Source organism: Canis lupus, chromosome 3 (genome assembly GCF_011100685.1).
Source record: "Canis lupus familiaris isolate Mischka breed German Shepherd chromosome 3, alternate assembly UU_Cfam_GSD_1.0, whole genome shotgun sequence".
Classification (NCBI taxonomy): domain Eukaryota; kingdom Metazoa; phylum Chordata; class Mammalia; order Carnivora; family Canidae; genus Canis; species Canis lupus.
This window is the reverse complement of record NC_049224.1, coordinates 42,179,463-42,205,729: the sequence shown is the minus strand read 5'-3', so window position 1 is coordinate 42,205,729 and position 26,267 is coordinate 42,179,463. Positions and strand designations below refer to the sequence as shown.

Below are 26,267 nucleotides of genomic sequence, written 5' to 3'. Positions count from 1 at the left end.
GTATCAGGCTTTATTTAAAAACATTTCCTAGAAGCATTGAACAATTAAAAGAAAAAAAAAAATGAAACCAGAATAGCATGATTAAATTTGACTGATTTTGATATGAATGTGAACTTTCTCAACAAAAGGATTAAAGACCATAATGAAGAGGCTGCTATTCCATATTAAAATGAAACACTGGGCATCTCAACAAGTAAACAACAGCAAACCAGGGGAAGTATCTGCTATAGAGAGCACGGGGAAAACATCTTTATAACAGAAGCATCTACACAAATCTAGAAAAACGCATTGATAATTAACCCAAGCAAAAAAATGGGGTAAAAATATGAAGATCCCATCAATAATTTTTTAAAAAGGAAATTAAAACAGTGAGATAAAAAATTTTAAATGCTAAAATTGCAAGGCTCAATTTAGCATCAACACTGGTGAAGAGTATGGGCGGCAGGCATTCCTGCCAGGAACTTAAAACTAGAGTTTTCTGGAAAGCGATTTGGCAATATTTACCTAGGATCGAAAGTGTGCACACTTTAAAAATTCCTAGTATTCCATACTTTCAACTTTTAAGAAGTTAGCCCAAAGAAATAGAGTAGCACATCAGCAACAGTACACGTGATTTTATCACATTATATTTAATGGCAAAAAAAATGTAAAAATGCTTAAATTTAGCAATTATATAATTTTAGCCATTTCATTAAAAATCATATTCCAGATGATAAAAATATAATGTAACAGACCAAAAAACATTACAATGTGATGCTAAGTGGGGAAAATGAAGATAAAAAACTGTGTATGTAGTGTAATACCCATCTTATTTTTAAAAATATATAGATAGGGATTCCTGGGTGGCTCAGCAGTCAAGTGCCTGCCTTCAGCCCAGGGCATGATCCTGGAGACCCAGGATCAAATCCCACGTCAGGCTCACTGCCTGGAGCCTGCTTCTCCCTCTGCCTATGTCTCTGCCATTCTCTCTCTCTCTCTCTCTCATGAATAAATAAATAAAATCTTTAAAAAAATAAAATAAATAAAATAAAATAAAATAAAATAAAAATATATAGATATACATATAAGTTTAGGGCAGAAAAAGACTTCAGGAAATTACAACAAAATATTAACAATAGTTACCTCTACACTGATTGACTAAAGATATTTATTTTTCTTTTTTACCTAATGATAGTTTCAGATTTTCCCTAATAATTATGTATTACTACTATAATTTGAAGAAAGCAATAAATGCAATAATTATAGGTAAGGTGGCAGGCAAACTTATCCCTAATTAAAGGTTCATTGTTCACCAAAGTAGCAGGTTATCCCTGAACAGGTCAAATATGTGAAATGGTTAAATTGCCTTATGGACACATGATTGTTGAATCAAATTCTCAGAACTATCCAAATTCTCAGAACTATCCAAACTCTTTCTTATAGGATCCATAATATACAAGAGGCAGTAAGTTCTCCTGGGAGTGTAGTAACTGGAAGAAGGCAGGAAAGAATTGCTTGGATTGGAATCTTGACCATGATCTTAGAACTCTCTGGACTTTCATTTACATAAAACCTGCTATGTGCCATGTGCCATGGACCCACATGAACACAGTTCTTGCTTTCATGGGATTTACAGGTTTCTTTTCCAAAATTTTATATTAAGGCAAACATGACCTTTGTTTTGCCCTTTGGTGTGTGTATGATTTGATAAATTCTGTTCCAATACAGGAACTGCATTCATTTTGCAGCAATTATTTTAAAGCAGGTCTAAAATCCACTCTCCCCAAAAGGTGAGAATTTACCATTATTACTTTTAAACATATAGATTTGCTAGAATCTATCAAAAGCATTAATATTTTGACCCTTCAGAGATCACTGACTCATTCTGCCAATTAAACCTGTCCACGTCCTCAAAATAGGCTTCACTAGAAAAGAGAAACGTGCTCCACAGTTTTTACAAATACTTTTGGAGAAACTGCAACCACAATAGGAAGTTCACTGCATGAGGAGCTCACTAACTTTCAGAGAGAAGAAGATGGTGGCTTCAAACACACAAAATTTAAAACCTATCAGCAGAGCCCAATGCAAAGGGGGCGCTTATCAGGAATATGCACATCACTTATTTCACAGAATGAACAGTAACCTCAAAAAGTAGTTGCCTGTTTGCTAATTCAGAGCACCTTACTCCCAAGAGCTCTTCACCATCAGCAGGAATTGGAAAGATTTCTTGAACAGCCCAAGGTAAGGCAGGAGGGTTTATCTGTGATTGTAGAGCATGAATCCCGCCTGGAGGAATCCAGTGGTCATCATCTATTTTGTTACAAACACAGGTGTTTCCAAAGATGATGTGTAAGGTCTTTCCAGAAAGAAAAAAAAAAAAGGAAGGAAGGAAGGAAGGAAGGATGGAAGGAAGGAAGGAAGGAACGAACCTAAAAAGTTTCACCCAGGGATTTGAGGGTTTTCCCCAATTTTTACTGTTAAGAGAACCAAAAAAAAAAAAAAAAACCACTATAGCTAAGAGACCTGTTGTTCCCCCACCGGACAGGCGCAGTTAAGACAAAACAAAAAGATAGGTCTCCTATTTATAACCTCTAGAAAGAGTGTCCCAGAAGACTGGTGCTCCATCAGTGTATCAATTAACCATATTGTGTAAACCATGTGTGCTCCAAATGGACCCAATAAGAACTCCTGACAAGGTAAGCCATAGCACTTTAACGCACCCCTAGCTGACAACACAGCCCAGTATCTCAAAGAACAATTACTGGGCCATACAATGGAAGCCGTACATTAGGACTTCCACCCAGAAATATTCATGTTAATCCTCATGAAGTCTCAGACTAAGTATCACTAGATATCCTGCTTCAGCTTTTTAGGCACCTGGATTTGTGGGCTACAGTGGTAGGGGCAGTGTGGTAGAAATCTCTTCACCAGAGATTAAATGATTCTGGGACCAGAATTAGACTCCATCAGGACCACGTTAGCCAAAACATCATCCCTTAAAGCTGAAAGGTTTTTGTATTTCTGAAAATGTTATGAATTTGATGACAAATTTATCAAAGGAGGAATAAAAGAACATAAAAGCATTTGGACTTGAGACACTTTTGCTGATCTACACTTTTATTTAATGAAAAGGGTTTGTTGTGAAAACCTGAAGTCTTACATTCCATCATTTTCTTGATTACTTTAGATCTTTCTCCCTTGTTGCAGGAATTCTAAATAGTTCCACTTCTATATTCACAAAGTGTAATTTGTACCTCAGTATGTTTTTAAAAAATAAATAAATAGTAACATGAAGGAAACAACTGGCATTGTTGAAAACATGCATGTGTCCTGGCTAACTCACTGTTAAATGGATTACATTCTTATACACACCATAAGGCTAAGAGGGAACCTAAAATTTAGCCTGTGCACTTATATCTGTGCTGATTAAACTGAAGTTCTTTTAACTTATCGCCTTCATATAGATACAGCCTATCCAAACAAAAGATCTCAAGAATTCTTTTGAAAGAGCTCAAACAAGAGCCTAAACTTGCAAAGCTATTTTTCAGAGCTCAATAGTACAACAACAGGAAGTAGAACTTCTGGGATGGGGATTTTGCTATTTATTTTTTCTTTCAATGGCTGCTTTTAGCTGAGAGAGACAGAAAAAAAAAAAAGAGAGAGAGAGAGAGAAGTCTACAGGCATTACAAATCCTGGAAGCTATGAATCAGGAAGTGGGAACTGGTTGATGCTAAAATGGCCAGCCTGAAAATCCTGGCTCTTTTATGTAGTCAAGACTCCAAGGCCAGGAATTTCAGAAATCTTAGGCATTTTGCATTATTTTCTGAATCTTAAAAGAGCTGAGACTTGAGAGAGAAAGGCCAGAGAAAATTAACCAGTAAGCAAGCCCCTAGCCTCTGGCTTCATGCCCCAACCACCACGCATACCTTGCCCCCATAATTAAAGGCTCAGTGGGAACTCACTGTCTATAAATGGGGTTTTGTTTAAGATGCTGCTAAGGGCTGGGGGGGGGGGGGGGGGTTGGTGAGAGGCTCATGGTTTTGCACAGACAGAGCCTGCCCATACTTCAGCCTCCTCATTTCTGCCCCGTGTTGAAACTTCAGAAGCCTCAGGACTCTAAATAGTTCCCATCTCAAAACAGTCACCAGCTGATTAAAAATAACGGTCCCTTTCCTTTTGGAGAGAGACACTACCTGGATAGATCCTGCTAAAAATCTGGGTAAAATCTAAAGGTCCATGGAACAAAACTACAGGAATACTCTCAGCCCTGCAGATGTGAGGGGATGCTGCTCTCATTTTAGATCACCTGTTTCAAACGAAGCTCTAGGAACAGCATGAGCTCACTTTCTACAAAGACTGCATTTGCATCAACCTGAGACACCCAACAAATGTCTGCACAGGAGTTTATTATGCTGATCAAGGGAAAAGCAAGCACTGTCATCCTTCTTCCAAAAGTAATAACTCAATCAGAAACTTATTCCTGTTCCAAAGTCTTAGCAATCTGAACACCAGAAAGCTACCAGGGCTTGTAAAATAGTCCCAATTATTTTTCTATAGAAATCAAACATACCACCTCTACTAGATTATATTAGATGACAGGTTTTTAAAAATGTTTATCTAGATGGAAAGCGAAGGAAAAAAAAGAAGGAAATAAAGTCATTTCTACTTGCTCCTGTCAGATACGATAATTTGGGAAGGCTTTTTCCCCCCAGCATCCCAATAAATAAATGTGCCATAACCAAACTCGAAAATACAAACTAGAGTGGAATGAGGACTTGCACGGATTACACTAGGAAGGAGCCACAGAGGACCCCCAGACTAGCCCTCTCTCATGTTCCCCACTAGATATTCACCACAATCTCCCTGAAAAGGCCCTGGGTTATTTCACAAAGACCACTAGCCTCCAGTTTATAAAATTTTAATTTAGTATAAATAAGAGAGCTAGTCTTTAATAAATTCCTTTTGCCCTCAGAAAAATACTAAAGATTCCCAAAACCATTCCCAATTTGCTGCCAGCCCCACCCCACCCCTACTACTACCTCGATAAATCTTCCTCTCCCATCTTTTTCTTCAAGCCCCACTCCACAGTGTGAAAGTCCTGACCTCAGCCCACCTCCCACAGGTAGTAAAACACTTCGGGTCCTCCAAGTACCTCTTCCATAAAGCTTCCAGGATCTCTCTGGACATTACAATCTCTTCCTCAACTTCCACAGCCCTTCCAGAGCCTGCTCATTCTGTTCTCACTCATAAGAAGGTCATCATCCCAGCAGGTATGCACTCCTTACCTTCTCAACTACACCACAAAGTCTTTTTAGGGCAGGGGCTGCACTTTAGACACCTGTCTACTTCCAGCAGGTCTCTGAATATCCAGACACTCCAACCTCTCTTCAGCTCCTACTAAACCAGATTCTCTCTACCTAGCTCAGCTCAGCCTCCCTTGGGTCCCTGTTATGCCTTCCTCTACCTTGTCTGCTCTGCAGTAAAAGCAACACTAAATCCTTCTACTCTCTTGCTCACAGCAGCCAAATCCAAATGGTATCATCAGCCCATGCTCTCAGGGCACCCCCATATCAGTGGACCTGGGCCATCACCCCTGCCAGGAGACAGAGCTCCCCTCCATGCCCAGTGTAGCTTCCTGACCAGGCCACCAACCTCCAAGGCCACACTCAGGATGCAAAGCTGGGAACCCTGGGTGGCTACACTGCCTGGGGAGGCATCCTGCCATTTGCACACCTACCTGTGTGTGGAATGAGGACTTGGCAAGGCTGCTGAGCCAACTAAGGAAAGGTGGGAGTGAGTGCCTCCCCACTGCCCTCAGGGAAGTCGAGGTATAATTCATAGAGCCAAGAAAAGAGGGGTCCCAGAGTTCCTGCTGCTATGATGCTGTCATCACACTCCAACCACACATCTAGCCCTCAAACTCGCTGCCTATCAGCTGCAAAGAATCCACAGAAGCAGCCATGCATACAGGACCCTCAGGACAACCTCCTGAGCCAGACTAGGAAAAGGTGCAAATTCAGAGCCCAAGGCGAAAGAAATTAAAAGAAGGAAAGAAAGAAAGAGGATCAAGAATTCCTCACATTCACAGAATATTCAAAAGATAGTGGGGGTGAAGTTCAGGGCGGAAAGAGGAGGGGAATACTTCATGGGGGCTTATAACCCCTTCATCTGATCACACCCTGTTTGATGGCAAAGGTGGTTCCAGAAGGCACATTAAGTGCTCCTTGCTGGTTCTAGGTCGGTCGTCAGGGAAAAGAGACTAACATGCTCCCGAGGAAGCCCAGCCTGTTGGTAGCAACCAACGGGCTGGGATCCTCACAGGCAGAAGCCTTAAGACTGTCTTTATCCGTCTCTAAACTGCTTGCAGGATTAACAAGAAGGCTTGATCGATACTGATTTTACCATCATGGGAGTGACTCACCATTAAATCCTACCCAGCTTAAAACTCAGCTGTGAACAGAAACAAAACAACATAATAGCAGGGTCTGATTTAAAATAGCAAGTATGACTTGTAAACAGTTAATGCTTATAAACAATGAACAATCACCTCCGCAGCCTTCTGGATTTGCTGAGAAAGGAAGCACCACCAAGTGCTCTGAAGTGGGCTGCAGTCCTCCACAGACCCCACCTCCCACCCCGCCCTACCGCCCCCCAACCCCCGATGCTAGAGTCAGGTTTACAAAACAGACCCTGGGGAAGTAGAGCTGAACGCCTTTGAACTGGATTCCATACATCCAATAGGTGTGTGCTCACCAAGGAACTGAGCTTTCAAACACTCAAAGTTCAGCTGTTCCGGAGTATAATTCTCTTCTATATAGCTACTGCAGAGTTTAAAAGCGGCAACTTCTTTGTCCAAAAGTGGGGGAAATGGGGTCATTTCCTGTGAGATTTCCCAGTAATTGTATTCCTCTCAAGCACTACTCACTTTCAGGAAAGCAACGGGCCACACAGAAGAAGACAAACTATACATTTCAAGCATTTGACCAGAGTATCAGAAGGGTGAATATGCTGAGGGCCATTTTGAAAATGTGTACTTTCAGGTACTGGACTCCACTGAATTTTTTCCGAAATTGATCTGTAAACAACCCTCAAAATGGGCCCAGAATTCGTACACAAACAGTCCTGGTCTTGAGAAGCCTGAACTATTGCTCATTCATCTGCATTTATGCTGAAGCCCTGAACACCGCAAGGGGATTGGAAATAGAAGGTGGGAGCCTTGGTGAGGTGACCAGGCATAGATGAGGTCATAAGGATGGGCCCCAAGGATGGGGTGAGTGTCCTTAGAAGAAGAGGAAGAGACCAGAACGGTCTATCCCCCTCCCCCTCCCCCTCCACATGAGGGTACAACAAAATGGCCATCTGTGAGGAAGTGGGCCCTCGTCAGACACTGGATCTGCCAGTACCCTGCTCCTGGACTTCCTGCCTCCAGAACTGTGAGAAATAAATGTCTGTTGTTTAAGCCATCCATCTACGGTAATTTATTAGAGCAGCCCGAGCTGACACAGGCATCCCCACTCACAGCTCCATGTGAGCTTGTCACCAGCCTGGGGAAAAGGCACACATGCCACCCCCCTCTTGTCAGGGGACCACACTGCCCACTCAGGGAAAGATGGGTCATCAGGCTTCTGAGGCTTCCTTCCGAGATGCAGGGGAAAATGCCAGGCCAACTTCCAGACCCAGATGAGCCATGGCAGTCAGCCTCCTCCCTCCCACAGAGCCCAGAACAAGGGGCTGCTACTCTCAGTGGGGTTGAAGAAAATTCTTGCAGCCAAATGGGCTCAGCTATGTCCCAGTCTCACTGGAATGGAGCAGATCCAGGCCTGAGCCATGATTCCTGGTTAACTAGAGGGTGACAACTCAGTAAAAAGAACCAGACACTCTTGGGGTGAAATAATGGACAAGTAGACATGGCCTTCGACATGCACCACAGGTCCTGTGCTGTACAGCAACATGCCCCCTGGAGCCTCAGTTTCTCCTTATGTAAAGTGAAGACTCTGGCTCTTCTGTTCTTTTGAGATGCTCCCATTTTTTGCCTCCAGAGGTCAATCCCTTTCCTTCTAAGCTCCCTCTGTCATGGGGGAGTCCATGAGCAATTAAAAAAAAAAAAAATTTGAACTGTCAAAACAAATGAAAAACTTCCAGTGTAATCAGTGAGGGGACCAAATATCTAAACAAATCTCTCTTCTGGAAAAATAAGGAAATGAAAAGCAATTACACATCACATGGCTGATTAGTAATAAATTTCATTTGTGACTAGATGGCATGAAAGTCTGACTCCTGACTTACTTTCCCTGAGAAGAAAACATTATCTGCGATACTCTCTCATTATGGAAAACAAACTCATCTCCAGTGACTCAGCCCAAATCAACGTTTTTTTTGGTGAGGCCTCCCCTGACCTCACATGTCCTCTACTGTGCTCCCATAATACGTGCAAAACCCCCAGCTTGCCTCCTCCCCCATGGCCACCCTGGGCAGGAGTTGGGTCTTCTCAAATCTGTCCCCCACCTCCCCACTGTCTCACATGGTATATGTTCGCAGTTGAATCAATCAAGAAATAAGGTGTTCTTTCTTTTGTAAAATAAAGGCAACACAAAATTTACTATTTTGGCCATTTTTAAGTGCATGATTCAGTGTCCAGAAAGACATTCACACTGTTGCACAATTACCACCACCACCACCACCACCACCACCACCACCAAACTCTTCATCCTACAAAACTTAAAACTCTAAATCCATTAGAAACTAAGTTCCCCTTTGCCTCTCCCCATGGCCCCTGGCAACTGCCATTCTACTTTGTCTCTACAAATCTGACAACTCTAGGTACCTCATATAAGCGGAATGATACATTATTTGGTTTTTTGTGTCTAGCTTTTTTCACTTAGCCTAATATCCCCAGGGTTCATCCATGTTGTGGCCTGTGTCTGAATCTCCTTGTCAAGGCTGCGTAATATTCCATTGCGTGTATATGTCACATTTTGTTTAACCATTCAACAACTGATGGATGCTCAGGTTGCTTCCACCTTTTGGCCACTGCAAATTTATTATGAGCTGCTGTGAACACGGGTATGCAAAAATCTGTTCAGTTCCAGGCTTTCAATTCTTTGAGGTTTATACAAAAGTAAGGTTGCTGGATAAGAATGTAGTTCTACATTTAATTTTTTGAGGAACCACCATACTGTTCTTCCACTGTGACTACAGCATTTACATTCCTAGCAGCAATGCACCAAGGTTCCAATTTCTTTACATCCTTGCCAACACTTGTTATTTTCAATTTTTTTGATAATCACCATCCTAATGGGTGTGAAGTGGCTCTGATTTGCATTTCCCTAATGACGAGTAATGTGAGCATCTTTTCATGTCCTTATAAGAAATACGTTTTAAACCAAAGGAATGAACTCCTCCTCCTCCTCAGAGAGCTTTTTCTCACAAAAAAAAAAAAAAAAAAAAAGAAAAGCACCATCACTTCCTTTGAGTTTACTAGGTTAAGTGGTTCCAATTCAAAATACATTTCCCTTGGAAACACCACCATAGGGGATGGTCCCCTAGCAAGACCACCCAAGCCCAACTCCTGAAAGAAGACTAAGCCTGAATCCCAATCCTGGGAAGTAAAAACCCTATACAACCCAAGGTTGCAGACCAAGAGGACAGTTCCTCCTCACTGTCCCAGAGGAAGGTTCACCAGCAAACATTTACTAACCAGGTGCCACTTCTTTCCCTTTTTTTTTTTTTTTTTTTCCCCAGAGAGCAAGCGAGCATGAATGAGCAGGAGGAGGAACAGAGGGGGAGAGAGAATCTTAAGCAGACTCCACAGCCAGGATAGAGCCCAACACAGGACTTGATCTCGTGGTTCTGAGATCATGCCTGACCTGAAATCAAGAATCAGACATCCAACCAACCGAGCCATACAGGCACCCCACCAGGTGCCATTTCTGCAGCTGGCTTCCCATTGTCTGACTAAAGCCTTCTCTGGCAGTCCCAGGCCCCAGACTCTCGGGACTCCCACATCTGCAAGTAGCCCTCGAACAATAAGGGGCATAGATTCTCAATTTTCCCTACTTCCAAACTGAAATATTTTAATTAGTTTTTCTAGATATATATCGTGCTTTTTGGACCTTATGTCCTAAATTTAGCCTGGGGATAGCACTCTCAGCACCAACTACTCATGTCCTTGACCAGGCAGATCTTGTTCTTCCCTAGAAGGCCACATGATACCTCATCACCTGGCTCTCCCTGAGGGAGGAAGAGTGCTGTGAAGTACGCTGTTCATACTACCATGTGAATGACTCATCTCTGTCATTTGGCCTGACTTATGGACTTTTGGGGGGGATCCAAATAATCCCTCTCCTGGCAGAGAATGTTTTGTGCCCTTCCACAGAGGCAGAAGGGTATCAGGAGGAAAGAGAAACCCAAAGGAGAGAGGTGCATTTTTATCCCCAGAGACAGAGAGGCTGGACAGAGCACTTCTGAAATGCCTCTAGGTAAAACGAAGCTTGAGAATTTTTTTTTTAAGATTTTATTTGTTTATTCATGAGAGACACAGAAAGAGAAAGAGAAAGAGAGAGTCAGAGACACAGGCAGAGGGAGAAGCAGGCTCCATGCAGGGAGCCCAATGTGGGACTCGATCCCAGGACTCCGGGATCACACCGAGCCAAAGGCAGACTCTCAATTCCTGTGCCACCCAGGGATAAGCTCAAGAATATTAATGTGAAGGTCAAAAAAGACAAATGTGGTAAGAGTGAAACACAGAAATCATACACAACCAGGAAGGCACTGATTTAAATAAACAACCTCTAATGTGTAGATCCTCCAACCTTAAGGACAGTAACAGTCAATCCCTAATGCTCATGGCAGACACTCTGTTCTAAGGGATTTATGAGTATTCATTCATGAACACTTGTAACCATCCCCTGAGAGGAATGTCCTTCATCTCCCATTTTACAGATGACAGAGCTGGGGCAGAGAGAGTAAATCAGGTGTCCCAGGCACAGCACAGCTGTAGACTTCTTGTTTTGAGAGGTCCCAGGCTCTAATTCAAATCTTGAAATGGAACCTAGACCATCAGACACGACTGGGGGGGGAAGCACCTAGCATATGGAAGAAGGTCTACTTTCCAAAAGGAGAAAACACAGACCCTGTTGAGATACTTAGGCTCTACTTACTCAAACAGTAGAAGATGATTAAAAATTCAGAATTCACTATCCTGATAGCAGAAGAAATACAGAAATCCCCTAGGGCCACATGATGTCACCTTCCCAGGAAACCTCCTGCATTACTGTGTTTTGTAATGTTATTTGTCTAGTGAAAACAGTTCCAGTCGTAGAACAGGCAGCACGAATCTACTAGCACCAATCGCAGGCTAAGGACTGATGATTGTTTCTCATCAAGAACTATGCCATGTGCCCAGTAGGACTTAAAAATATAAATCAACAGGAGTTAAAAAACACCAGCAGCAAAGCCCAGACCTGGACGCAAAGTTGGCTCCTCTTTCAAACAAATCATTTCTCATTCCTCTCAGCCTGTGCGGTGAGGGTTGGAAATAGCCCTGCAAGGTCTGCCAGCACTGCCAGGGGGGTGGGGGTGGGCAGGTCAGGGGCCCCTCTCTGGCTATCCCAACCACAGGAAGCCAAGGCCAGGTCCAAGTGAGGTCCACCCAATCCAGCTCAGGTGGAAACAAGGGTCATCTTTCACCTGGCCTCCCCTAGAAAGTTAAAAAGCAGGTGCCCTGGTGATTGACTGGAGAGTACTCCCTGGAAAGTTTTCACTTTGAGAGTCAGTCTGGAGGCTGCATTATGACCACAGTTTGTTATTTATTTATAAGACTTTACTTATTCACGAGAGACACACAGAGAGAGGCAGAGACATAGGCAGAAGGAGAAGTAGGCTCCCTGTGGGGGAGCCTGATGCGGGACTTGATCCCAGGACCCCGGGATCACGACCTGAGCCGGTACCTGTTGGGCCCCTGGTCAAGGTAAGGGCTCCTCCACGGGAGTTTTTCTGAAGGCCAGGGCAGCAGTTTCCAAAGGTCTCTGCTGTGTCAATTACCTCATTGGAGACTGATCCTCCTGCGTCTCCGTCATCTACACCTTCCCTGGTACCCCAACCCTGAGCCAGGCAAGAGGCCAGAGCAGCCTCCCCAGCACCCTTCCACCAGGGAGCTCCAGGGTTCAAAGAGCTTCAGAGCTCCCCACTCCCTACCCATTGTTGAGTCCCTTCATGGGTCCACTGGTGCTAAGGCCCAGGCCCAGTGAGTACTGCCACCCCCTCAGCCACCCACCAAGGGCCCTGCTCACCTGGAGTGCTACCCCCTGGAATCCTGAGTCAGACTCCCTGATGCTTCTCAAATCCCCCTACAGCTCACACACATCTCTGCAGCCTTAGTCAGTGTCCATTATTAAGCACTGAACACATGTGCCTGGGACCATTCACCAGAATCTGACTCTCCCCAACTGGAGAGTAAGCCTCCTGAGGAGAGCAGGGTGAGAGCAGTACACATGTTTTCCATATGCACTCAGAGGAGCTGAGGCCATCGGAGGTCTTGATGTCAGAAGCTGGGCTTCATAACCTCCCCACCTCCTATCTTGTACCTCTCTTTAAAAAAAAAAAAAAAAATTATTTGAGAGAAAGAGTCAGAGCACAGGGGGAGGGGGGGGGAACAGAGGAAGAGGGGCAAGCAGACTCTGCTGAACAGGGGAGTCCAACACGGGACTCGATCCCAGGACCCTGGGATCATGACTTGAGCCCAAGTCAAGAGTCGCATGCTTCACTGCCTGAGCCCCCACGTGCGACCAACCCTTAGATGGGATATCACCTTGAATGTTAAGGATCCACAGGAGCCAGCCTGGTTCGGTTAAAGTCAACTTCTCTTGTGGCTCAGAGAGACAGCCTGTTAGTAGTTCCAGAGGCTGAGCTTGAGGCTCAGACTTTATGGGTTTCAAACATTTCATTGTAGGTAAGGGAAAGGAGGTCCACCCTCGAGTGATGATGCCCAATGCTGGGGAGAAAGCTAGAGGCTACAAGCCCTGGAGAGAGGCCAGCAGGACCACCAAGGCATATGGAAAAGACCCAGATAAAAACACACCTTTGTTGGATGTGCTCTATCTGCCAGTTCTGCTGGGCATCTCAGGTATGTTATTGCTAATCTCCTATCATCCCAAGTATCCCAAACTGCAGATGGGGACACTGAAGCCTGTAGCTCCTGTGCAGTATGCCTCCCTGCATCAGAGAGAGGGAGGCAGAGAGGTGTTTGAGGAGATGGGGCTTCAAAAGCAGTGCTCCCCACACGCAAACCCCACTGACAGGGGCAGATGAAAGTCAGGTGCTATACTGGCTTGTCCCGGTGAGTCCACATCCACCCTGTTGAACATTCACATGGCAATTTTGTAAGACATTCTTTTACAAGGTACGCTTGAAATTAACATGCCAGGTTCAAATGATTATGTTTACATTTTCTGTAAGAAATATCTCACCTCAAAAAAAAAAAAAAAAAAAGAAGAAGAAGAAAAGAAATAACCCGCCTCACCAGTCTCCTTGGGAGCACGAAGCTTTTAAGGATAATTTCTTAGGTGTTAATTAGTTTCAGGAGTCCTCTTCACACCATCCCAGACAAGTCAACTTCCAGAGCCAGGGGTCAGGAAGCTGACTTCACCTTCACTGGTTCCACGATGAGACCAGTCAAAAGCCTTGGCCAGAACCCAAAAGGAAAGGGTGGCACTCAAGGGATGAGGGGCCTTTAGGATTGGCTGCTATCCCTGTCAGGATCCAAGGCAAAAATTCCCTGGCCTCACCAAGAAAACAGTGCAAGAAACAGAAGCACACATATGTTCACAGTATTTCTGCTGGTTCCAAGTAGACCTTCCGAAGAACTCCACCTCTTTCTATCTTGTGTCTTGGGGATCTGAAGGCTGTAAAGGTCATGAGAAATGACCCAGGCCTGCCCTGTGATTTTTGGAGAGTGAGACCAAGCAGTCAGCAGCTGCAGAGGAGGTGGCATCCACCTGGCCCCAAGACTCCACCCAGGTCCTCAGCATCAGGCCACACCTGTACCACACAGCATAGCACAGCCTGGCTGCCTGTGTCCAGTCAGGCATCCGGCATCACCACAGTTTACAAGTGGCCCACTACCAACAACTGGTGGTAATGAAGGACTCACAAAATCCTATCTGTAGGGAACTTACAGAACATGGTCTCCCTTCACAGAGATGGGGCAGCCTTGACACAGGGCTGGACTCACAAATAGCCTTTCCAGGAGTTTTAAGATTTTTGTTCACCTCCAATGTGCAAAAAGCCTGATGAAAGAATGATTTTAAAGATAATTTTATTGCATTCAACTTCTACATAGTAGTAACTAGCATGATAAAATGTTTCTGCTGGCAGGAGCTATAATGAAAAGATGATGATGAATTTGTTGTACGAGTGCTTCAAAGTGAATGGGAGGGGGAAGGGGGAGGGGATTTATCCCCCAAAGAAGTCTTCTGTTTGAGGTCTTCCTATGTACCAGACACCAGGCCATGTGCTGGGAATTCAGAGATGACCAAGGTACCATTCCCCTCCCCAAACACTGGGAGAAAGAATATAGGGGAAATATACCAATAGAGCTACAGAGTGTCACCAGGCCACCCTGCATGCAGAATCAGGGCTATCAGGGTGAAATAGTAGCTAATGCTCAAAGAAGCTTTCCAGAGGGCAAACTGGTAACAGAGTTGTTTTAAGCAGAGGGGCTTCCACCAGCCAAGGCAGAGACTTGAATGAGTACAGCCTGTTTGAGACAGAGCTGAAGGAGTCGTTCAAAACATCTGAGATGATGATACACTGCAGTCCTCTCTTGGCCAAAGAAATGATTTCCAAATTAAAAATAATAAAAAGCAATCATGGGGAAACTAGAAACTTTCGAGATGTAAAGAAGAATAATCACCTATACACTAAGTGTTGTCTCCGCTAAGGAAGTGAGAAAGTGAGTTCTCAAAATACCAAAAAGCATTAAACCAAACACAGAAAAATACTTAACAAAATACATATGATGTAAAGACCTGACACCAGTAACCGAAGTGTCTGTTCTCCATTAGGAATTCTGACTGGTGAACATTTTTTTAATAAATATAAATTTAAAAGCTTTTATTTATTTGAGAGAAAGGGAGAACAAGTAGGGGGGAGTGGCAGAGGGAGAAGGAGAAGCAGGCTCCCCACTGAGTAGGGAGTCCAATGCAGGGCTTGAACCCAGGACTCTGGTATCATGACCTGAGCCTAAGGCAGACGCTTAACAGACTGAGCCACCCAGGCACCCCACTGGTGAATATCTTAACTACATTAAAATTGCCCAAGGCAACATCTGCAAGAATGATAATTAAAGTTTTACCACATATTTCAGTAGAGCAATAGGAAGTAAATCTTGCTTTGTTTTTCAAAATGAATTAGTAAGGTTTTTTAATATCTCTAATCTCAAAAGAAATGTTTTAGAACTTTTTATTTCTTTATTTGGGATTTTTTTAAAAAAAGATTTTATTTATTGATTTGAAATAAAGAGAGAGAAAGCATGGGGGGGGGGCAAAGGGAGAGGGGGAAGCAGGCTCCCCACCATGCAGGAAGCCTGACACCAGTCTTGATCTCAGGACCCCAGGATCATGACACTTCACTAAGTGAGCCACCCAGCCTCCTCAGAACTTTTTATTTATTAAAGTCCTGTAAAATCATCTTAAATTCTGAATTGTGAAAGGTACACGAGATATAACTCTGCCAAAGTTGTTTACATCACTTAGGAAGACCCTAATTGTAGCTAATTCTTATATAGCAATCTTAATCCAAAGCCATATCCCAATGGTTTCTACAGATGCCTGCAGTCCCCACATTTTCCTGGAACTGGTTCCCAGGAACCAAGCCAGAATGCAAAATCTACAGCACCGGGAAGTGTGTGGGGGTGAAGCCGGGAAGGAGGAGGAGATTGCTATCTTCATCCATCGGCACCAGCTCCGTTAAATAAGTCACCAAAGAGGCTGAATTTCTTTTCTGGCCACTAGGTGTCGCCTACGCATTAGTGAGGTGGGCAAAGCACACTGGCCACTTCAAAGGTGCTGGCAGAAACGGACAACTGAAGAATTAGGGGAGAAAGCAAAATAAAGAGATCTCTGAACTGGAAGGTGAACTACAGCGGTTTACCACTATCAGCTGAAAAAAGGCAAAGTCCTACTACTGAGCTTTAACGAGTAAAATGCATCTTGTTAAGCACTTTAGCAAAATTAAGTGTTTGGTTTTTTTTTTAAGATTCTATTTATTTATTCATGAGAGACACAGAGACATAGGCAGAGGGAGAAGCAGGTTCCATGCAGGGACCCCGATACGGGATTCGATCCCGGGACTCCAGGATCACGCCCTGGGCCGAAGGCAGACGCTAAACCGCTGAGCCACCCAGGGATCCCCAAAATTAAGTTTTATTGTAGAACATTTATTAAGCACCTACTATATGTCAGGCTTTATATCCATCACATGTAAATGACAAGGGCAGTCAAATATCTAGCGTGTCCTATATTTCTAGCACTATCCAAAGAACACCTACCTCTGTTCAAGAACGTCACATCCATAAGAGTAGTAGTAACAAGCTGAATTCTGAGCGGCTTAGTATATGTCAGCCTCTGTTCTAAGCACTTGGCATATGTATTAATTCACTTAATTTTTATAAAGGATGTATTAAGTAGGTCCTACTAAAATCATAGTTTCACAGACAAGGAAGCTGAGGCACAGGAAGATTAAGCAATTTGCCTGAGAGCTTAGTTACCAAGGACCTGAGATTCAAACAAGCTCTTCGGTTCCACTGCTCTCTACAGCTTCATAAAATGACAACAGCTCAGGTACAAGACAAAACAAATCACCACTGTTAACTAGCACAGTAGTGGTTACAAACTCATATGGGAGTCAGGGGGAAGTTAGGTCTATAGAAGTTAGAGTAATCTGAAAAGCTTCATGAAAGAAGAGGAATCTGAGTCAGAAATGAAAGGGTGTCATCTCAAATCTATCAAAACCACAGAACAAGGGAAATGAATTTCCTGACTTAGCATTCCACCTTTAGATAGCTACCATCTGTGGGGCACCTGGGGGAGTTCAGTGGGTTAAGTGTCTGCCTTTGACTCAGGCTTTGACTCAGGTCGTGATCCAGGGGTCCTGGGATGAGCCCTGCATCAGGCTCCCTGCTCAGCAGGGAGTCTGCTTCTCCCTCTCCCTCTGCCCCTCCCCCCTGCTTATGCATGCTCTCTCTCTTTGGCTCTCACTTTCTCAAATAAATTAAAATAAAAATGTTTAGATAGCTACCATCCTGTCCCTATTTTATAGATCTGAAACCTAGAGATTTTAAAAATAAAACTACATCCCCCCAATTTTTCTGATTCTAGTTTTCTAAATATGTTAGAAAGTGTTTTTATGTTGTTGTTTAATGAGAAAAGGAGAAAATTTCCCAGCTATTTTAAATGTCTACATTTCTGTTGAGACTCAAAAAAATAACTTGTTCACAGCCAAAGACCTAATTGGCAGCAAAGGAGAAACCAGAACCAGGTGACTTTGCTGTGCCCTAGAGTAGCACTTGCTACTATTTGGTATGAGGGTAGCAGAGCAGCAAAAAGGAAAAACATTCCAGACGATGAACGCAGCAGGAACAAAACCATGGAGACAGGGATGGCATGGCTTATTTACCGCAGAGCTCAAGCATGGGTGCTGTGGAGTGCTGGGAATTAACACAGGATCCCTACTGCAAAGTCATACTAAGGATTTATCACAGCCCATACCGAGGAGCCTTGGACTCACTTATTGGACCACAATGCAGCACTACAAAAGGCACACTATGAGAATTTGAAGCTGGATGATCTAGCAAACCAGAGAGAGGGCACAGGAGTCAAAGTGGTGGCTCAAAGGCCAGCTGAGCATCTCTCTAGAGAGAGGATGCAGGCCTGGCCTGGACTAGGGTGGAGCCAGAATCAGGAGCAAATCTGAATGATTTCAAGGGACTCAGTGAGGTAGAAAGGAAACATTCAATTAACCAGTCTCCCCAGAAAAGAAGGAGTTGAAGAACTAAAATTTAACTAAAAACTCCATCCTGATCCAATACTCGTTGCTGGAAATATTATTGAGGTACATGTTAGAAAGAAAAATCCAAATATATCTCCCAACCATTTAAAGGGATGATATCAAAATAATTTCCTGTAACCAAACTATACCATGTTGCGACCTAACATATGCCGTGAACTCATTATCCACAGAAATCAGACAACAGAACTACGGAAAGCTGAACAGCAGATCTTCCTCTGTCACTGGTCTCTTTGTTCATTTGTTTTCATGGCAATCTGTGCTTCTCTTTCAAATTCTGAGTCTGTGAGCTTGTGTATTATCCCACAATTATGAGACCCCGGAAAAGAAGATGGAGAGAATAAATTCAGGACAACGCAGATAAATCTGAGCCCACATCTGATGAAGATTTTACAATTTAAATAAAGCTAATGACTTAGAAAACTGTTTGCCACCTGATACAGCCAGATGGATCATGGACCTCACACCTTGGCTTTCTCTATGCTTCCAACTTTTTCCCGGGAAGTTATTAAATGTCCTTCAGATACTTCAAATTTGGGGAAGCCTGTTATGCATAAATTCATCTCTCCCTAATTAGCGTCAGACTTCTGTTCCTTAACTATTAACTAAAACTATTAACTAAAGTTTTCCTAACACAAATTGGTGCTGTCTTATTTACTTTGTCAAATTTTTTAAAGATTTTATTTATTTGAGAGAGAGCACAAGCAGGGGAGCAGCAGGCTGAGGAAGAGGGAAAAGTAAGCTTCCCACTGAGCAGGAAGCCTGGTGTGGGACTCGATCCCAGGACCCTGAGATCATGACCTGAGCCAAAGACAGACACTTAACTGACTGAGCCACCCAAGCACCCCTCAAGTATATATTTCCAATGACCAATTTTATAGAAACAAACCACCCACTAACTATATTTTACAGGAGAGGATAAGCTGAAAGTAGGCATCCAAAATATCTCAGGAAAATTTAAAAGTTTTGCTCTATAAAACATTTATGCGTTAAGGCTGTCAAAATATATTTGTTCTCCCATGTCAAGAGTAATTTAAACAGCAGTATGCATACACCTGAATTACCAAACTGAAAATAATCCCAAAGCTAGTTTAAGGAAAGCTAGTGCCAGGTTAAAAAGAAAGTAGCCATACAAAAATATACAAGACAGAAACAATGAACTCATTTAAAACTGTCAGAATTTGAATGAATGGATGGAAAACACAATTTTGAACAAACAGCATTTTTATGATATAATTATTACTGAAGTAGATGTCTGTCTTGTTAAGAGGTCTAAGACAGTGAGGAGTAAGATAAAAGAATAAAGTTTCAGCTCCCCCCACCCCACCAAGAACCTTCTGGACCAGGAATAGTATACTTCTGAAGTCTTTAAATATAAATGCTTTTTAAAAAGAAATCCAGACTATTATAATGTAAGCAATTTAAGGCAGGCATAGCTCTCTCTTGGCAGCATTTGGTGGCACCAGTCATATGCACCCCCATGTGGATAAGCCACCAACTACTTCAGATAAGAAAGTATGAGCTGCAAGACCATCAGCCATCATATATGAGCAAAGTCACTCAACTCCATGGACGCATTCCCAGCAACTTATAAAGTAAGCCATCACCAGCACTAACCAAGGAGAGGATAAATATGAGAGTAAAGTCAGCCCCCCTATCCCTACTTAACTTTTCTCAGTCACAAATAACAGTAACAATACACTGTAAAAGTCACTGCAATGCTAGGCATTCACCCCTCATCATAAAAGAAACTACTTGCTGTTGTGTTCTGGTAAAATCTGAATAGCAATCTCTAAGTTTAAAAAGTCTTGTAGCCAGGGCACAAAAAAAAGAAAGAAAAATGACAGCCTTGCTTGCTAGTTTGTTTCCTTAATGTTCTAAGTAAACATAGCAAGTGATTACTATGGTTTGATTTATACCTTTAAAAACGTACATAAAATATTTTATGCTATTGGAATGAATTTTTAAACATAAAGACCTGAGTCCAGTAAGTGTTCAATGTGCATTTACTGAGAAAGCCATAGGAGGGGAAAAATAAAACTATTTCTCAATTCAAGTAAAGAAATATTTAAGATTTTGAAATGGATCCACTTCAGAAGCCATATAAAGTTGGCAATAACTGAAAAAAAAAGTAGGAAAATCTTTAAGACTGATATCTGAGGCTTTGCGACATGAGTAAAACTGATGCTTTCAAAGTGGAAAACAATCTAGTCTTCAAAAGTTCAGAAGTCTCAAAATCAAAGGAATTGTTACTACTTCAGTCAAAAAAGGCCACCACAATTTAACAAAAGAAACAAACTTCACCATGCCAAGAGAATATGCATTTATTGCGGTAACAACCTGACTTGTTTTTCAAGATCCTGTGTTTACTGATCATTTTATACACATACCCCTTTTCAGAACAAATCAGTTTTTACTGATCCTTGGAGGTGGGAGAGGGAAGTGTAACACATATCTCCCAGTTTTAACCTTTCCAAATACTGAAAATCAGTTATGTTCCCCAAATGTCAACAAGTCTCAGTGTGCACAAACATCAGGACTGTTGCATGTACTGCCCCCTCATCACCTTAAGTTAACAGGAAAACCTTCTCTTGATAATCTGATGCCAAACACCGTTTTCAAGGACAGGTCAGAATGCTTCATTCATTATTCACTTTGTTGTCTTTAGAGTGTTCAGAATTTTCCTTCAGAAAATTTCTCAGAGAAATTGAGAAACTATACCTCAATCACATGTGCAACCATTATATATTTAGTACAGTTGAGAGGAGTGCATCTCTTGGACTCAGATAGCACCTGTCCTAGGTTGGCTAAGAAAAGCTGCTCAAAGCAAGTTGGCTGGCAGGCAAAGATACCTGTTCGTATGATTTTTAAAGGAGTTTTGAAAACAAATTGAAGTAAACCACAACCCAGAGAGAAACATGGCTTCTATTTTTTACGATTAAAGAAAGATTTCAAGGTTTAGTTTCCTCAATCTTCTTCTTACCCCTTCACACCTTTAAAAACCGCGAGCTCTTTTAAATATGAAGCCTTACAATTAAGAAATTTCCTAATAATTTCCAGAAAGCTAAGCAATGTGTAAATCCAGAACAGTTTTGAAATAAGTTCCATCTTCCTTACAACTCAAAACATGCCATGCAACATTCATGTACACACCTGTAACTCCTCAAATTTTGGCAAAAGGTAACTGTAACACTCACACTTTTAATCACAATTGTCATAACCAAGGTTCTAAAAAAGCAGTGAGCCTGTGCAAAGATGGGTAAATGTGTCCTATGCGTGACACTGCAGTAGAATGTAATATGTTAAGGTGGCAAAAATGGTACAACACAGACCTTTTTAAAAAGATTTTTAACTAATTTGAAAGAGACAGCATGAGTGAGAGGGAGGAACAAAGGAAGAGGGAGAAGCACACTCCCCACTGAGCAGAGAGCCCAATGAGGGGCTCCATCCCAGGACCCAGAGATTATGACCTGAGCCTAAGGCAGATGCTCAGCCTCAATTGAATGAGCCACCCTGATGCCCCTACAAAACAGACCTTTAAAGAAGACTCAGCAACACTGGTTTACTTAACATCTTAGGTCTATAGAAATGTTCTTAAAGGGCCTTTAAAATGCTGTTTGCTGTCAGTTTGAAAAGTGCCTATCCTGTGCTGAGTCTAAAAAAGATGAATTTCTAAGCAACTTTATTTCATGCAGGAGTTTATAAAATGCCCCAAGGACAAAAGCAAAGTCCTCTCTCTTTTTTAGTTTCTGCATTGCCTAGCATTGGGTCCAGCTTTCATACAGAAGGTGCCTAATAAGTGCTAGCTGGATTCAGTTGCTTCTTATAGCACATTCTCACAAAACAAATGAAACCAGATTTAAAAGGAAGCTACAATCCCTTAGGGGCTCCCCTTGGCAAAACTCTAAGGCAACAAGTGAAAATGATACAGTTGATTTTCATTATGGCCCTGATCTTGCAACAATAAGGACAGGAAACATTTTTATTAGTAAACAAAGCCTTAGACAAAGACCAAAAACAAATGTAAACAACAATTATTCTCTACAGCTTTTCCGATTAAAAGGCCAAGGTAAACCTGGAAAAAGGCATTACAGTTTACAAGCAAAATTGCCTTTGCTGTATTTTTAAATCTTTTGTTCAAGAAATTTTAAATTCAAAAAAGAAAAAAATGCCTCTATGCCTGCAACCACTGCTATCTCTCATAAAGACTGTTTCCTGCTCAAATTCTGGAGCCCTTTTAAAAAAAATAAAATAAGCAAAAACCCCACCACATTCATCTTCGGTCTTTACTACCAGAGTAGTTAACATGGGACGTCAGAAAAAGAAAGTAGAAATTCTTTATCATCTTAAAACAGTACATTATTTCTTTGTTGGAAAACATATGTAAGAAAACTGGAAGTACAAAAAAAAGCCATCCAGACTCGGCTCCTAAACTTTAATCCTGGAAGGACCAACTTTGTTTCAGATGCAGTGAAGGATTTTACTGTCACAAATCTGACTTTCACTAGCATTTGTGTTTCTTTAATCCAACCCCCTAATCCTTAGCTTGAGCTATGTGGAACCAAGATTTCTTTTCCCCCCCGTCCACTTCTCCGGAGACTAAAAAAAGATCTGAATCTTTTCAGATCCCTGGTGCTGATACAGCATCAGCCGTTGGTCTGTTGCACTGCTATAGAGCAAGGATCTGAAAAACTCCATAAATTTAAAAAAAAAAAAAAAAAAACAGACACCAACTTGCTGGAAAATTTTACTTCATAATTTAATCTAATCTCTATGTTCAAAGGAACAGAATGCATTCTTGTCGACCTTCGCAAAGCTCTTACAGAAAAACACAATAGGTTTATTGGAATATAATCTGCATGCCATACAAGTCACTAATTTAAAGTGTACAATTCAACGGGTTTTAGTACGTTTGGAGTTGTACAACCATCACCACGATCTAATTTTAGAACATTTTCATCACCCCCAAAAGAAACCCCATACCCGTTAACAGTCATTCCCTGTCCCTCCACACACAGACAGACACACACACACACACACACACACACGTGTGCGCGCCCCAACCACTAATCTACTTTCAGTATCTACGTATTTGCTCATTCTGGGCTTCATATAAATGGAATCATACAATATGTGGTCTTTGTGACTGACTTCTTTCAGCACCTTAAGGGTTCTTTCAATCAACCTTAGCATATTTCTTATGGTTGGATTTTTCTAATCTTTCTGACATATCAAACATCTAACCTTTTAAACTTCAAATCCTGACCCACACCCTATCCCTTAGAGAGTCTATACTATAATTTGCTATTTAGGTTCTTTCCAAACTTCTTATTCTGGGCTCTTCCTCCGGTAATAAAACACCAACTTCTTTAAGCACTAACCTTTCACATACCTATATTTCTCTGACAATAGGATGTAACTGTGCCGGGGGCAGAAAGATGACTCAATCCTCTTAATGAGATGGCCACAATATTATTTGAAGTGCATGTGGATTTAAAAAAAAGAAGAAGAAAGAGAAGCCATCGGATGATCTGGCTATCACTTATAACTTCCAAGACTCCCTTATTTACATGCTGTTCACATTAAGTTGATCCAAAACAAGCATGTCTGCATGACTTCACCTGCCTCAAAAACTTCTAAATCTTCTAAGTTAAAGATTTAAAAGAAAATCACCCTACTACTGTAGGTTTCAGTGTTCAAAGAGTAAACACTGATCCTTAAATATGCCAACACAAAAAAAAATAATAAATATGCCAACGCAATAAGAACCAACATCATCCCAATTTTTATCACTGTACTAGACAGCCTGAAGAATACCTTTCTCTGATTGGATTCAGTAGTTTATTTCCATCAGCTAAGTCTTCCAGCACCTTTCTGACTGAAAAGTGAACACAGGCTAACACTGAGCTTATCATTTTCTCTTGAAAACTCCAAAACCATGAGAAGGAGCAGACGCTGAGTGAGGACTTGGACAAACCAAATCAGGACTCCGGGTGCCTTCTGGCCATCCATCGGGTTTTCAGGAACCAACAACTTTCAGGGGATCCTTGAGAAAAACTCTGGTCTCTCAGTGTCATGAAAAATGCCTCTTCTCCCCCTATTTTCTTCAGAAGGAGTCGGCTTTTCACAAAGAGTATTTTTCATGAAAATCGCTCCAAACAAGAAGACATCCTATTTTAAAATGCCCGACTCCTTCCTCGAGAAGCAGGGCCATCCCTGGTGTCGTGAATTTCGGAACTTACTAACATTAAAAAAAACTAGAGACATCACGCGTTTCAGTAGCATGCCATAAAAAGAATGGATTGGCTCTCCTGTGGCTTCTCAACTGTAGTTAGCTTTTAGAGGCTAGAAACCCTCTCCTGTCCCCCCAAACACCATCTGTAATCCTTAGAAGGGAGCCGAAAGCCTTTCGTCCAATCCAGGGAGCCGAAAGTTTAGAAAACAAAGAGCAGGAGAGCTCAGATTTGGGGAAGGTCCGGCCTCAATCTGAGGCTTACTCCATGTAGTAAACACTAATTCTTTAAAAGAAATCTCCTCTTACTCCATCATGGACTCATTTCTTACAAAACACTTAAAGAAGGGACTGTTTACACAAACAGCCCTTCCGAATCGCGCCCCACCCCCCCGCCGCCGCCTCCCGATTCCCCCCCTCGCTCTTCGAGGCTCAGTCGTGATTTTTTTTCAAAGCTAATTGGCACCACCTGCATACCGTCGGCAAACATTACTCACCAACACACCCTCACCGTTCCCAGCCCCGGTTCTCCGACTGCATGTAAAGTTTAATCGTGCTCAAATTACCCTACCACCGCCAATAGGTCAGTAAAGCACGCTTCAGGCTTTTCGGAGTCCGGAGCCCCCTCCCGTCTCCTCCCTGCACTCACCGTGGGGCCCTAAGTCCTCCCTCGCTCGCTCGCACTTCCCTACCCCTGTCCCACGCTCCCAAAGCAAAAGCTATCAGATTGCAAGTGATAGCGCGTGTGGAGCGATACTGCTTATTAACTTCGTACAAAGGAAGTGCGGGGCGGGGGAGGTAGTGCCGCACAACTCCGGCCACGAACCCAGAACAAAACCCCGTCGCGTCCCCCGCCCGCCCCCGCCGCCCCCGCCGCCCCCGCCGCCCCCGCGGCTCCGCGCACCACACCCCGCGCCCAGGGCCGGGCGCCCAGGTGTGCCCGAGCGGCCCCGCGTCCGAGCACGTGGGTGCGGACGCACGGCGGCTCCGACCGCACACCCAGCCCCGCCGGGACCCAGGAGAGGCGTCCGCCGCCGGGGAGCCCCCGGGCTGCGCAGAGTCCCAGGACCCTGTGGACGCGCTCCCCGGGAAGGCCTGGACGATGCAGACCCCCGACCTTGCAGGGGAGGAGGGGGTTCCCAAGCGGGAGGCCTGCCCCCAACCCCGCGGCCGCACGCACCGAGCAGCTGGGGAACGCGCCGACGAGCGGACCAAAGTGACGGGAAGGGCGGGCCAGGAACCCACACCGCCCGAGGGGCAGAGCGCGCCGGCTGCGAGAGCCGCGCCGGGAGGCTGGAAACGTGTCCCGGGGCTGCGGGGCCTCTCCCGGAGCGCCCCCGCCCCGCAGCCCGGCCCCCGCCGCGCGGGAGCTGTCACCGCCGTCTGCGCGCCGCGCGGGGCCGGGTGGGGGGTGTGCGCGGCGGGGCCCGGGCCGGCGCGAACTTCCCCGACGGAGTCCCGGCGCGGGCTGGGCCGCGGGGCAACGAGCGCCGCCCGAGACCGACACCCGAGACCGACACCCGAGACCGAGACCCGCGGCCCGCGAGGCGGCCCTTCCCGCGCGAGGGCGCGCCGAGCCCCGCACACCCCCGGGCCCGACAGCTGCGACCGCGGCAACTCGGGTTTCGCAAACAGGGCGCAGCCCCTCGGAGGGAAAGTTCCCGCAGTGGCCGCGGGCGGCGGGCACATACTCACTTTCTCCACTCGTCGGCCAGAGCGACAGCGCGGCGGAGAGAAACACGAGCCCCCACAGCGAGGTCGGGGACCCTCCTCCGGAGCCAGACTTCATTCCTTTTATTTGGGACGAAATTCCCCTCTCTCAAAAAAAATTTTTTTTTCTTTAAAAAAAAAAAGAAAAAAAAAGGAAAAGGAAAAAGAAACAGGAAAAAAAAAAAAAAAAACGGGAAAGAAAAAGTCTCCAACTCAGTCTTCGCCCCCCCCCCCCCCAAAACGGGCGAAGGAAACAATACTCGGCAGGCGGCGCCGGCCGGG

The 26,267-nt window shown here is 43.8% G+C and overlaps 1 protein-coding gene across 2 annotated transcripts in view; it reads right to left on the bottom strand.

Annotated features, from left to right (window-relative positions):
• Positions 1–26,174, bottom strand: part of IGF1R (insulin like growth factor 1 receptor) — a 302,025-nt gene extending 275,851 nt beyond the window's left edge. The window contains exon 1 of one of the 2 annotated variants that reach the window (XM_038532717.1): positions 25,971–26,174. In XM_038532717.1, coding sequence (XP_038388645.1) covers positions 25,971–26,064 — 94 coding nt within the window. In that variant the 5' untranslated portion in view covers positions 26,065–26,174. The remainder of the gene's footprint in view (positions 1–25,970) is intronic. The other variant, XM_038532719.1, reaches the window with a different exon arrangement.
• Between the last annotated feature and the right edge of the window lie 93 nt (positions 26,175–26,267).